General features: G+C 34.7%; 1 protein-coding gene across 4 annotated transcripts in view; it reads left to right on the forward strand.

Annotated features, from left to right (window-relative positions):
• The window catches only part of STRN (striatin), a 168,438-nt gene that overhangs the window by 126,244 nt on the left and 28,930 nt on the right, over positions 1 to 13,264 (forward strand). For all 4 annotated transcript variants that reach the window (XR_002824871.1, XM_023736050.1, XM_004369561.2 and 1 more), the window contains exons 7-9: positions 3,502 to 3,637; positions 9,857 to 9,967; positions 12,661 to 12,804. Coding sequence is in view for 3 of the 4 variants with exons in the window: in XM_023736050.1 (XP_023591818.1) it covers positions 3,502 to 3,637; positions 9,857 to 9,967; positions 12,661 to 12,804 (391 nt within the window). In the remaining variant the exon portion in view is untranslated. The remainder of the gene's footprint in view (positions 1 to 3,501; positions 3,638 to 9,856; positions 9,968 to 12,660; positions 12,805 to 13,264) is intronic.

Genomic DNA, 13,264 nt, shown 5'->3' on the forward strand with positions numbered 1-13,264 from the left:
ATGTTCTAGGGTTTCAGGATTGTTGATTCTCTGTTTGGCTTAGTTTTTCGGATCTTTGTTGTGGAGGGACTGCGTGGTGTTTCTGCCTAGAGCGCCATCTTGCCGGTTGAGCTATATTTAAAACAATTGGATGTGTAAAAATTTGACACTAGTAGGCAGACAGGCAGGCAGGCAAGCTTTTTGGGCTTATGGGCCTTAGCTTGATACGAAGAAATTAATGACCTGGGACCAATATGCAGAGGCCATCTTTGACTCATTTACATAACAATACATTATCTGTGTACCACCTTGAAATAAGCCTAACAATTTTTTTTTTTTTAAATAGATAGCCAAGGTGAGGACAATCCAATTAGGTCACTAGCAGGTGACCTCATGGATGATTGGATGATCCTTGTACTACTACCTTCTTCCCCAGTAGCGTTTACTACCAATTCAGTTTCCTTCTAGGAGAGTTTGTTTTGCTGTAATTCCCACCCCAAGGGCATATTCACATCTTGTCCTTATTTGTCCTGCTACAAATTGGGGGAAGAGTACATGGGCATGGAAGTTTACCTTTCTTAGTGTTAAGGAGAAGATGTGAGAAGGATTGTTGGTAATCACCTAGCAGGAAAGAGATGAATATTGGTTCTTTCTCTTTGATTGTATCTCAGATAGTATACTAATACCTTTGCTGCCTAATCTTCCTGTTGATCTTCATTCTTCGTAAGGTTATAGTGGGGAGATGAGGCCTAGGAATGGATTTTTTCCTGAGTTGAGTTTTTGACTCATTACCATATTTAGCAATAATGAATATTGAAAATACATTCATACTTTCAGTTTGAGATTCCAGATACTTCTTCTGGATTGTCCCAGCCTTTTTTGTTGGGCAGTGAGAATAAGGACTCTTCATCTACAAGGTGTTGGTGATGGTCCCTCTGAATTATAGCTGGGGGGGTCTGAATTATCATCAGGGGTCAGGGAGAGGGAGGGATCAAGCCTTTAGATTAGAAGAATATGGATTAGGCAATACTCTTGCATATGAAACTGTGAGGCTCAGAGTCTTCTGTTGATACAAGTCTTCAGAGACACTTTTCTGCCTTAGTCTGGCTGCCTAGGAAAAATTAGAACAGGTTATTGACCTATGGTTGTGAATACTTACAGAGGATTGCACATTCAGCATGGATTTTCTGTTCACAGTCATCCAAACTGATGTAGCTTTTTTTGTTTGTTTAATAAATTTGCTGGATGGTAGATTGAGAAATGCCATAAACATAAAAGTATATTTTGATTTTAGAGAAGTGTTCCAGATCGTTAACAAATTATTCCAACATCATTAAATAATTCTTGATTTCTCGTATTTAGTTTTGTATATACCAGGATAGCTTGGATAGGTTTCATCTAGTGTGTCGGCTCTGTTCTATTTGCGGTGACTTCCTGGAGTGCTGCTTTGAGAACAATTTCTGAGACTATCTGGTCTCAGATGAAAAGTGCTATGATTGATAAATGATACTAGTCGTGAGCCTGGTAACAACGCAACATAAGCCAGGTATTTGTTGTCTCTTAGGCTCTATTTCTGGACATTCTAGTCTTCTCTAGTTTGTTGAACCTTTTGTAATTTTTTTTTTTTTAATGTACTTCAGGTGAAGGTTTACAGAACAAATAGTTTCTCATGAAACAGTAGTACACATATTGTTTTATGACGTTGGTTAACAACCCCACGACATGTCAACCTTCTCCTTCTTGACTTTTTTTTTTGGTGAAAATATACATAGCCAAAGATACACCATTTCAAAAATTTCTACAAGCACAGTTCAGTGACATTGACGACGCTTTTCCAATTGTGCTGCTATTCTCACTTCAGATGAAGGTTTACAGAACAAACTAGTTTCTCATTAAACAGTTAGTACACATGTTGCCCTATGACAATGGTTAACAACCTCACAACACAGCAACACTATCCTTGCTCAGCCTTCGGTTCCCTATCACCAGCTTTCCTGTCTCCTTCGGCCTTCTAGCCCTTGTCCCTGGACTGCTGTGCCTCGTTAGTCCCATATGGTTTTATGGGGCTGTCCATTCCCCGGCTGAACGGTGAACCTCAGAGGTGACTTCACCACTGAGCTAAAAGGGTGTCTGGGGGCCGTACTCTCGGGGTTTCTCCAGACTCCTTTAGGCCAGTAAATCTGGTCTTTTTTTTGTGAGTTAGAATTTTGTTCTACATCCTTCTCCAGCTCTGTCCAGAACCCTCTGTTGTGATCCCAGTCAGAGCAGTCAGTGGTGGTAGCCGGGCACCATCTAGCTGTACTGGACTCAGTCTGGTGGAGGCCTTGGTAGCTGTGGTCCATTAGTCCTTCGGACTAATCTTTTCCTTGTATCCTGTTCTTTTCATTCTCCCTTGCTCCCGAAGGGTTAAGACCAGTGGAGTATCTTAGATGGCTGCTCACAGGCCTTTAAGACCCCAGATGCTACTCACCAAGGTAGAATGTAGAACATTGTCTTTATAAACTGTGTTATGCCAACTGAAGCTTTTGTAATTTTAAACTACTCACAAGAGTCTTTGTTAAAGTTTGATTAGGTCATGTGATTCTTAATTTGCATGAAGTGAAGAAGCTAAAGTCTTGAAAAGTTAAGATATTGAGTCCATTTTATTTAAAGAAACTTCAGACGAGTCATCCTAATTTCTTTGAGTTTCTGGTGATGGAGGTGGCCAAGAGAAGGTCATACATGAAGAGCATTGGCATATGGAGCTAAAAAACCATGTCTACTCCTGAACATAAAAAATGAGACATAACAGCCCATCTCAGATTACTATTCAATCTAAGTCAGATCCCACTCTAAGAGATCAAAATTTTAGAGAAAATAATTGAATATAGATAGAGTTATTGAAGAAAATTGATGCAAGGTTAGGACAGTAGAAATAATGGAAACCTTTTTCTTCCCCCTACCTTATAAGTTTTTGAGGCCTGCATTTCAGAGTTTGTAACATTCATGATTTTAGGTTTTGTGATGTAGTAGAGTTAAAATTTATCATGGTTGTATTCTGTAAAACTTTTGAAATGTTTTATGAAGTGTCTTGTCTTTTGGTTAAGTTAAATGTCTGCAAACTGCATAGCCTGCATCCAAGAAATAAATGTAAGATTTGTTTGTGGTCCTCATAATTCAGTATGTCAGGGACATTTTCCATTTGTCTGTGATTTACCTGGTAAATTGGTATCTGATATTTCAGTAATTTCAATATATGGTTCAATTAATTAGTTTATTTAAAACAAACAGTTCATCATACCTGACATTGATCAAAGTTTAAATTACTGCTTTAAAATGTATAATGCATGTCTTTTAAAAATGATATGTTTTTCATTGAGTTGTGTAGGTATACAGTTATTTAACTTAACAAAAATACACTTTCTGAAAAAAATAATAATTGAATTGTGTTTTCCCATGCAGTGGTAAAGGGATACCATCTTCTTTATTTAAATTAAATCTGTAATCTATCCTAATATTTTAATGTAGCATTTTTTTCATTAGATTGTTAGGAAAAAAGTATTGCCTGACAGCAGTGAAGATAGAGATACAAAAGAAGCTCTAAAGGAGTTTGACTTCTTGGTTACATCAGATGAAGGAGACAGTGAATCTAGAAGTGCCGGTGATGGAACAGATTGGGGTAAGGGAGCATAATGGTTTCAACCAGAGATGTTAAGTTAATAAAACAAACTGATATTTTCCAACAGGGCAGCATCTTAAAGAACACTTGAAGTCTCTTATAATGTTGAAATGTTAAACGTCCTGTAGGCTTTTTACTGTTGTCACCTTTTGATATCCAGTGTGTGTTTTTAAAGAATGTTGTGTAACTAGTTACCCAATCTTTTTTTTTTTATTATTATAAGCAGTACAGTCTAAGAAGAATTTGTATTCGTATACAGATTATTATTTGTTTTCTACCTAGAGAATAGAATTTGCAAATCTAGATTTTGTGGAAACTGAGTATGAGAATGTAAGAGACAGTTTTAGAGATTGCATCTCTGGCATCTTCTGTGCAAAAAAGAATTACAAGTTGGAAAATTATAGTTACTGATTCTAGTCGGGTTTTGTTGGTTTTGTACAAGACATAGAATTATTTTTCCCAGATTGCTCCAAATGAATTTAATATTTCAAACATAAAACAGGAGTTCAAACTTAAACAATAGGTCATTCTAATAGTTTGGAAATGCATTATCCCTATCAATAAAGTAGGATTGTGATAAATTTCTTCAAAAGTAATTGATTGCATCCTGTGTGTGTGAGACAGAGAAAAAGAGAGAATGAAGGAGAATTTTCTTTTGTGGTTGAAGAATTCCATAACTTTATTTATACTCTTGTGTACTTTAAGGACAGGTAAGGTTAGAGAATCAATAACTATACTTATTTCACTTTGGGGCTCTCCTCAGGGGCCAGCTTAAAACGTGTTGGCATTTAAACTCTGAATGCTTTATTCATTAAAACAATGGATGAAGCTATTTTTTTCCACAGCTGTAATTTTTTGTTCTACTACACAATCCAGTTCTGCTGATGACCTGAAATAACTTCCTACTTTCAAGTTTTTTTTCAACTTTATAGCAAGGGATAGTTCACCTTTGTTTTTGAAGTTGGAAGTTTACCATGTCCTGTGCATTTCATGTTCAACAGAATTGTACAGTTTCCTCATGAAGGGTTTAGGAAGATAGTTTTCCATAAAAGTAAATATATTGAGGAACAGTAAGAATGAAAAGATCCTTATTTCTATTCAGCTATATAGCTTACTTGGTAGGCATTCACTTAGCAACTGACACATTAACTACTGGCTTCGCGCTCGTGTGATCTAAAATCAGATCACATTAAGACCTATTTAGAAAGGGATAAGGAATTTCTTACCCCTTTCAGGTAAAAGAGATGGATGTTGGTTTCCCCTTTTTTTTTAAGTGCAGAGCAGATTTTACACTTCAGGTACATAACTTTTGCAGGATCCACACATCCATGGGTGAACATGACTTAGTACGTCTTCACAGGCTTATTAAGTTTTAGTCCATCGCAGTAGGAATTACTTATATGTTCACTTAGTAAACCTTTTGAAAAATAATTTTCTTGTATTTAACAAGTTTTTAAGTTGAACATTATTTAGCAACCTTTAGCTTTGAGCTGGAAAATATTTGTTACACATTTTCTGCCACTGAGAAGCTAGAGTCGCTGAACTTAGCCCTTGAACAGAGGAAATAAGATTGCATATTAAAATTTGGTAATGAGATCTACTCTTATGGATTGTGTTTTAGGATAGGAGAGAGTGAGATACAAATGTGTTGAAGGTTAAATCATTTCCATTACTCTATTTTGAAATATTTCATTTTTAAGCACTTAACCAAACTAGATTGCAAATCCTATCTTTTGTTTTGCATCTGTAAAAAGTAGTTTACAATTTTCTGACAGTTGTCAGTGAAATTTTAGAATGTATTGATTTACTAATTAGAAAGTTATAAAATATTTACTTATTTCAGTACAAATTCGTGTCATTGTAGATATGGCTGTATAGAAGCCTTAATTAAAATATACCAAAGCATTAATGAGACGATTTTTAACATTAAATTTTCTGATATATTTAAATAAGATATTGATCCTTTTGCTAATCTTTGAGAATTTTAACTAAAACACATAAAGTTAAACTACAGAAGAATCTTATTTTAAAAAAAGTTGCTGTTAGAAATGGTAACTAGTTTATGGTGTGTGTTAGAGTAATTTTTTCATTAGAATTTTTTATCCACTTTTATTCAGGCAAGTACTTTAAATGTAGATTGCATTATACTTTCAAGAACTAAAGCTGATACTGAATGGTAAATGAGCTAAAATGTAAACTGATTTTTTTGGTATAAAGTAAGTTTTAAAAATTGGATGTGTATATGAAAAATAAATATTGATAAAGATATCTTGATTCTCAGTTAAAATATATAGCTGTTTCATTTATGTATGTAACTATTATATAAATACTCAAAGTTTATATTAGAATTTTTATGAAGATAATTTAGGATGAGACTTATGGTTTGTATTGATTGCTTTTCCCCCTTTGAAACTCAAGAACATTTTGGAGGATTGTTTAAATAGATCCCCAGTGGCCTAATATTTGGGCAAATATTTATTTATTGAAAATGTAATATTGCTAATCATTTTGACATTATTTTAAGATTATTAAAAACTTGTACTGTTTCCAAAAGATCAATCAGTGGTTTCTTATTTAAAATAGATTTTCATTTAATATTTTTTCGTTAAGATAATAACATGATACAAAATTATTTTGTAGGGTTATTTATTATTATTTACATGTGGGTATACCGCTAGTAAAATCCCATCTTGTAAGACTAGAACATATGTATTACTTTTACCAAGTGTTAGTGTATTTTCTTGCCTAAAATGAAGAACTTTTTAATATTTTTAGTTATAAACATCGGAAATACTAATTTTTATTGTACTTTAGATGAAGGCTTACAGAGCAAGCTAGCTTCTCATTAAACAATCAATATACATATTGTTTCATGACTTTGGTTGCCAGCCATGACATGTCAACACTCTCCTCTTCTCGACCTTGAATTCCCCATTACCAGCTTCCCTGTCCCTCCTGCCTTCTTGTCCTTGCCCCAGGGTTGGTGTGCCCATTTAGTCTCATTTTGTTTTATGGGCCTGTCTAATCTTTGGCCGAAGGGTGAGCTTCAGGAGTGACTTCAGTACTGAGCTAAAAGGTTGTTCGGGGGCCATACTCTCGGGGTTTCACCAGTCTCTGTCAGGCCAGTTAAGTCTGGTCTTTATTGTGTGTGAGTTAGAATTTTGTCCTACATTTTTCTCCAGCTCTGTTTGGGACCCTCTTATTGTGATCCCTGTCAGAGCAGTCAGTGGTGGTAGCCAGGCACATCTAGTTGTACTGGACTCAGTCTGGTGGAGGCTGTGGTGGTTGTGGTCCATTAGTCCTTTGGACTAACCTTTCCCTTGTGTCTTTGGTTTTCTTCATTCTCCCTTGCTCTAGTAAATATTAATTTAAACCCTAATTTTTTATGTATTTAATCTCTGAAGGAAATATAAAAGTCAGAATTCTAAAGCCAAAAGGACAAAAATAAGATTCTTTTTCTCTCATTCATGTTAAAATTTTTTTTGCAAATTTTTTTTCTTCACACTCGTGGTAATTTTATAATGACTGATAAAAGACTCTCTTGGGTAAGAGGGAGTAAAAGTTTCCCTCATATTTTTTTTTCTTTTAAATTGTACCTTAGGTGAAGGTTTACAGAACAAATATTTTCTCGTTAAACAGTCAGTACACATATTGTTTTATGACATTGGTTAACAGCCCACCATGACATGTCAACATGCTCCCTTCTTGGCCTTGGAGGACCTTTTTTTTTTTGTTTTTTGGTGAAAATATACATAGCCAAAGATACACGATTTCAAAAATTTCTACATGTACAATTTTGATGTCGATTACATTCTTCCAGTTGTGCTGCTATTCTCACTTTAGATGAAGGTTTACAGAACAAAATAGTTTCTCATTAAGCCTAATATTTTTTTTATAAACAAAACAAAAAAGGGTTTTTCGTAACCTTTTTTTCCCACCTGAAACACTGCACAATGAGAATGACGTGATCACCTGTAACACAAAGTCTGGAAGAGAGATTATGTTTATGTTACTGACATTTCTGCTGTGCATTTCAGGATAAATTTAAATTCCCCTCACTTATAAGAAACAGTTTCTAATGTCAGGGACATTTGTTGAATCTTCTAATGACTTTTCTGGTTGGGGTGTTAAGTTACTAGTGTATTACTTTTCATTTATTGGAACTTCCCGTGTAAGGGAGATACTGCTTATGCCTCTGAGCCCAGTGACATCTTACAGCCCTTTGGACTTAATTTGAAAAATACTTTCTAGGTTAGTTGATAGGTTTATGTACTCCAGAATCATTAAAAGAATTATTGCGCAAAGATAGCAGCAACTCGGACGTGCTGGAGGAGTTCAGTGATGCCAGAGTAGCTGGAGCTAAGTTATCTAGGGGGAATGTAATAAGAAATAACCAGATCATATAGGGCCATTTGGAGCCCTGGTGGCACAGTGGTTAAGAGCTGGCTGCTAACCAAAAGGTCGGCAGTTCAAATCCAACAGCCACTCCTTGGAAACCCCACGGGGCACTTCTACTCTGTTCTATAGGTGCGTAAATATTTATTATAGTTATGTCCTCTTGGTGTACTCTGCCCTGTAGGGTCGCTATGAGTCGGAATCGACTTGACGGCAGTGGGCGATGCAGTGGTTAAAGCATTTGGCTGGTAACCAAAAGATTGGTGGTTTGAACCCACCAGCTGCTCTGTGGGAGAAAGATGTGGCAGTCTGCTTTTGTAAAGATTATAACCTTGGAAACCATATGGGGCAATTCCACTCTGTCCTATGGGGTCACCATAAGTTGGAATCAACTCAGCTGCAGTGGGTTTGGTTTTGATAGGGACATTAAGATCACTGGTGAGATGGGGAGCCATGGGAGGGTTTTGAGCAGAGGAGTGACATGATCTGACTTTTATTTTAAAGTGTCACTCTAGCTGCTGTGTTGAGAGTATACTACACAGGGCAACCAGTGTTAGAATAGACTTGATGGAGTTGGGCCTATGGAAGCACGTGGGCAATTATCACAGTAATTCTAGCAAGAGATCTGGGTGGTAGCAGTGGGTGTGCTGAGAAGTAGATTCTAGAGGTCTTTTGAAGGCAGCGGAAACAGTATTTTTAAAATATTTCATGTGGGATGTGAGAAAAAGAGATTTTTGGTTTGAGCCACTGAAAGTGTGGAATTGCCATCAATTGAAGTGGAGAACCCTGTGAGTGGAACATATTGGGTAGGGAGGGAGATGGGGAGTTTGGTTTTGAACATGTTTAGTTTTTGGATGTCTCTTAGACTTCCTAAGGGAGATGTAGAGTAAGAAGTTGGATATATGAGTCTTGAGTTGAAGCCAGAGTTATGAGCTAACATTTACATAGCATTATGGTTAAAAGCTCGGCTGTTAACCAGAAGGTTGGCACTTTGAATGTACCAGCCGCTCCTTGGAAACCCTATGAGGCAGTTCTGCTCTGTCTTTTAAGGTTGCTGTAGCTAGAATCAATTCGATGGCAACGAGTTTGGTTTTTTATATATACACATACACACACACAGTATATAAATTGTTGTATAGTAAGTGCAAAATATAACTTTTATTTACTCTTTGAATTTTGTTCTCTTAAAGTAGTGAAAATTGGTTATTGAATTTCTTTTCTACTAGAAACTCAATCTCCTGTTCCTCTTTTTAAGAATTTACAAACAAGTCACTTAAATTGTTTAAATTTTGAATAAAAGTTGAGTAATAAGTTTTACAAAATGCTATTATTACTTAGAGTTTGTAAAATAAAAATAATCATTTTTTGATGTACGCGTACCAAAAATATAAAATTTTTGAAATGAAAAGCTTACTGAAGACTTTTGTACAATTTCTTGATAATAATCTCTCATCACGTAAGTTAATAAGCAGTATTTTTTGTGAGTCACCCAATCATATTTAAAGTCAGAAAATAGGGTGAAAATGGGGGTTGTTGATTATAAAGTTTTGGGCTTAATTTACTAAAAATCACCCAAATCTTCTACTTTTTTTTTTCTGTGTCTCTTTCAAGAGAAATCTAATATTATTACCTAGGGAACTGAATTGATCATTGCTTCTTAACTATTATATTTTGTGTGACTTATATTTCTAATAAATAACCAATAACTTTTTTTAAAATTAGTGACACTGTGAAAAAATAATTGTTGTGTCGTTTAGACAGATTGACTTAGAATGTTCAATATTTTATTGAAAAAGACCATTTCATTTGTTTTACTCTGTTTAGAAAAGGAAGACCAGAGTCTCATGCCTGAAGCCTGGAATGTGGACCAGGGAGTAATTACCAAACTCAAGGAGCAATACAAAAAGGAGAGAAAGGGGAAAAAGGGGGTGAAGAGTAAGTGGAAAACATTGTATCTATAAATCATAAATCTTGCCTCTTTCACATCCTCAAATTTTTTTTCAATGTTTTCCTAAAACTACTTACTCTTTTTCTTTTCTGCTCCTGACCTCTTTCCTTTTCACCTCCTCTCAGGGGTTGAAATTAAATGGCTATTTGATTATAAACTTAAACAAAAATCCCACATATGATTATGGAATTGTCATATATAATAATATTAATAATAATAAATGCAGAACTTCATGATAGTACTAGACTAATATTCAAAGACAGTGATAATTTGATTTTTAAAAGCATATGTGCTTAATTACAACAATGATTTTTCACTGTTAACACATAAATCTCATCTAGTTGAGGCAGTCTGGCAGTCCACCAAAATTATTGCTTATAATTTTAGATCTTGAAGACTGAAAGAAAGTTAATTTCTACCCCTGAATATTCTATTATTCATAGCACGCAGTTCATTTGCTCTCACTACTATATGCTATACAGGGCGCAGAGTCAAATCATAACTTTTCAAGTATTTATTTTCTGATTTAAAATTGTTGGCCAGTTTCACTTACAATAATCTTACCGATTCACTTTTTTCTTTTCAATCAAATGTGTGCCACATCGAAACAAGGTAAAATTAAATTTCTAGCCCTGTGAATCATATATGCATAATTTTCATTGTGCAAATTATTGATAAAGTTTAATAATAGATCTAAAGTATGTAAAATGGAAGTACAAGGGCCTTCAAACATCCCTGGAAATGTTGCTAAACATCTGTCTAGGAGAGCAAGGCTAAATTACCTCCTGTACTTCCACTCTCATTGACGGTATGAACATGGACCTCCCTTTTACGGCAATAGTGAATTTCATCGTTTGTAATATTAAAGTATTATAAATTGAGATTAGGATCTAACTTAATGAGAAATGTATTTAAAAGTTGCAAAGGATTGCAAGGATATGCTTTTTCTTTTCTCTATTTGTAGTGATGCTAATGCTTATCAAAACTAATACTTCTGTTACGACATTCTTTTACAACATGGCAGTTAGTTGAAAACATTTAAATCTTAATTTAAAATATCTTAGAATTTACAGATGTTTAGTTTGGATTGATAAAAAGTCAGTGACCATTGTTGATGTTAGCATAGTATCAACCATTAACATGCTGAGAAATAATGTGTTTTGATACTTTCTCAATATAAATTAAGTTGCAGTGAGAAAGATTAATATTAAAAATATAAGAATTTTTTATGCCTTTATCCAAATATACTGATTAAAAAAGTAAATCTTGACAAATATAGTGAGAAATGATTTGTCATAACTTTTCAGAGCCACGACAAAATCAGTTAAATTGGAATTTTGAGGAAAATATGTATATCATACATGAGAAACACGGAGAATGTTTTAATTTCTGGATTTACTTAAATCAAAGTTGATATATTTCTTTAGGTCATTATGCTACTATGTAAAAGATCTCAAAATGTAAAAGATCTTTCAGTTGGAAAGGTAGCCAGGACTTACATAGAATTCTTCTGTTATCACGTTGATTAGTCACTTTTTGTCAAATATCAAGGCATCGCTGTAGTTGGGATTTAGCACTGAAGGTCTAAAACTGCACCATTTGACTGGAAGAGTATTCCTACTAATAGAAGCAATTGGATTTCCTATGTAGGAGATTTGATCAGTATTGAAACATATAGCATGTTGTTTTTCAGTATGGCAAAGAAAAAGACTCTCTCTGGGGGAGAAAGTTAGCATCTTTCACTGGAGATAAAGGGACTATAGACTGAGGTTCAGCACATTCTGTTTATCATCTTCAGTTGATGTTATCTTGACAAAACAGTAATCTAGGAACAAGTAAAGAAATGATAAAAACAGAAATGAACCAAAGCTTTGATTTGGTGTATGAAGCACTAATTTATAAACCACCATAAATATTTTTGAATTGAACTATTTGTCATTAGAAAAGTTTAAGTCTTTTTAATATGGTCTGATAGAAATATTTCCAGTCAAATTGTGTGCTCCAATTATACTGTCTTGAAATAGATGTCTAGATGTTAGTTAAAATTGCTTAAAAATAGTTGTATTTTTTGCTGGAATAGGAAAAAACCATAATGAACTATGGGTAAGAGTTTTCCCATTCTTAATTAAACTTATAACAGGAAAAACTACAGAAGATCTGTTTCAGCCTCTATGCTATATAAAACAGTCAAAACAGGGATGTGGGAGAATGATGGATCAGAGCTCAGGTAAGTAATCGGCAGGACATGAGACCTCATCTCGGGTACCATAGCTGCAGGATGCAAGGCAGTGAATGCAGCTTAGCTTAAACAACCAACCAAAAAGGGATGTCTTTAATTCAGTACACAGTACCTTCATCATCTGCGCTGTGTGCATTTAGAGCAATATACAAGGGTTTGAGTATAGGATAGTCTTACTTTGAAGGATGCAAATTGGGCATGAGCATTCTTTTTCATGCAAATAATGATGTTATTTTGTTGGCTTGATTTAAAAAGTATATGTAAAATTCTTTTCAAGAAATGAAAGTTTCTTCTAAAAAATAATTACTTCTTACTAATAGAGCACGATAGTGCCATCATCAAAGGTAAGTGTTGACAAATGTAAATAAAGTTTATGTTACCATTTTGATGTAGCTGGATAATTCTCTTTCTCCTTTTTTGTCCCTTCCCCTCTTTGGCTAGGGCCCAATAGGTCAAAACTACAAGATATGCTTGCTAATTTGAGAGATGTTGATGAACTTCCCTCGTTGCAGCCATCTGTGGGTTCACCTTCCAGACCCAGCAGTTCCAGGCTTCCTGAACATGAAATCAATCGGGCAGATGAAGGCAAGTATTTAACACACTGGAGCACAAATACTTGGATATACCTATCTAAATTCAATCATTAGAAAGGACTCTCTAAGAAGAATTTTATTCTGCAAGTATTTGCTCTATGTAGTACTTCTATACGAAGTATAGACTTTCGTAGATTCAAGGTGGTTTGATTCCAACTTCAGTATTTAAGACTTGAAGAAAGATTGTAAACTGAAAAATCAGCTCTAAATTCTAGTTTAGAATATCCCCTAGCTCCACAGAAGCCCATATGGTAGGTCCTATATATACCATTCCAACAATGAGAAAATTAAGAGTCTATAAATAGACTTACTTTGCTTACTTTGAGACTCTCATAAATATTTTTAAGTATTTTACTCAAGCAATTTATCACTGATAAATGAAAAGGAAAAAATAAAACTCACCTGAAAATCTGGTCTCATTTTCTGCTTTTTGTTTTTCCTTGCTCCCTTCC

The sequence above is a fragment of the Trichechus manatus genome, unplaced genomic scaffold, assembly GCF_000243295.1.
Source record: "Trichechus manatus latirostris isolate Lorelei unplaced genomic scaffold, TriManLat1.0 scaffold00005, whole genome shotgun sequence".
Taxonomy (NCBI): domain Eukaryota; kingdom Metazoa; phylum Chordata; class Mammalia; order Sirenia; family Trichechidae; genus Trichechus; species Trichechus manatus.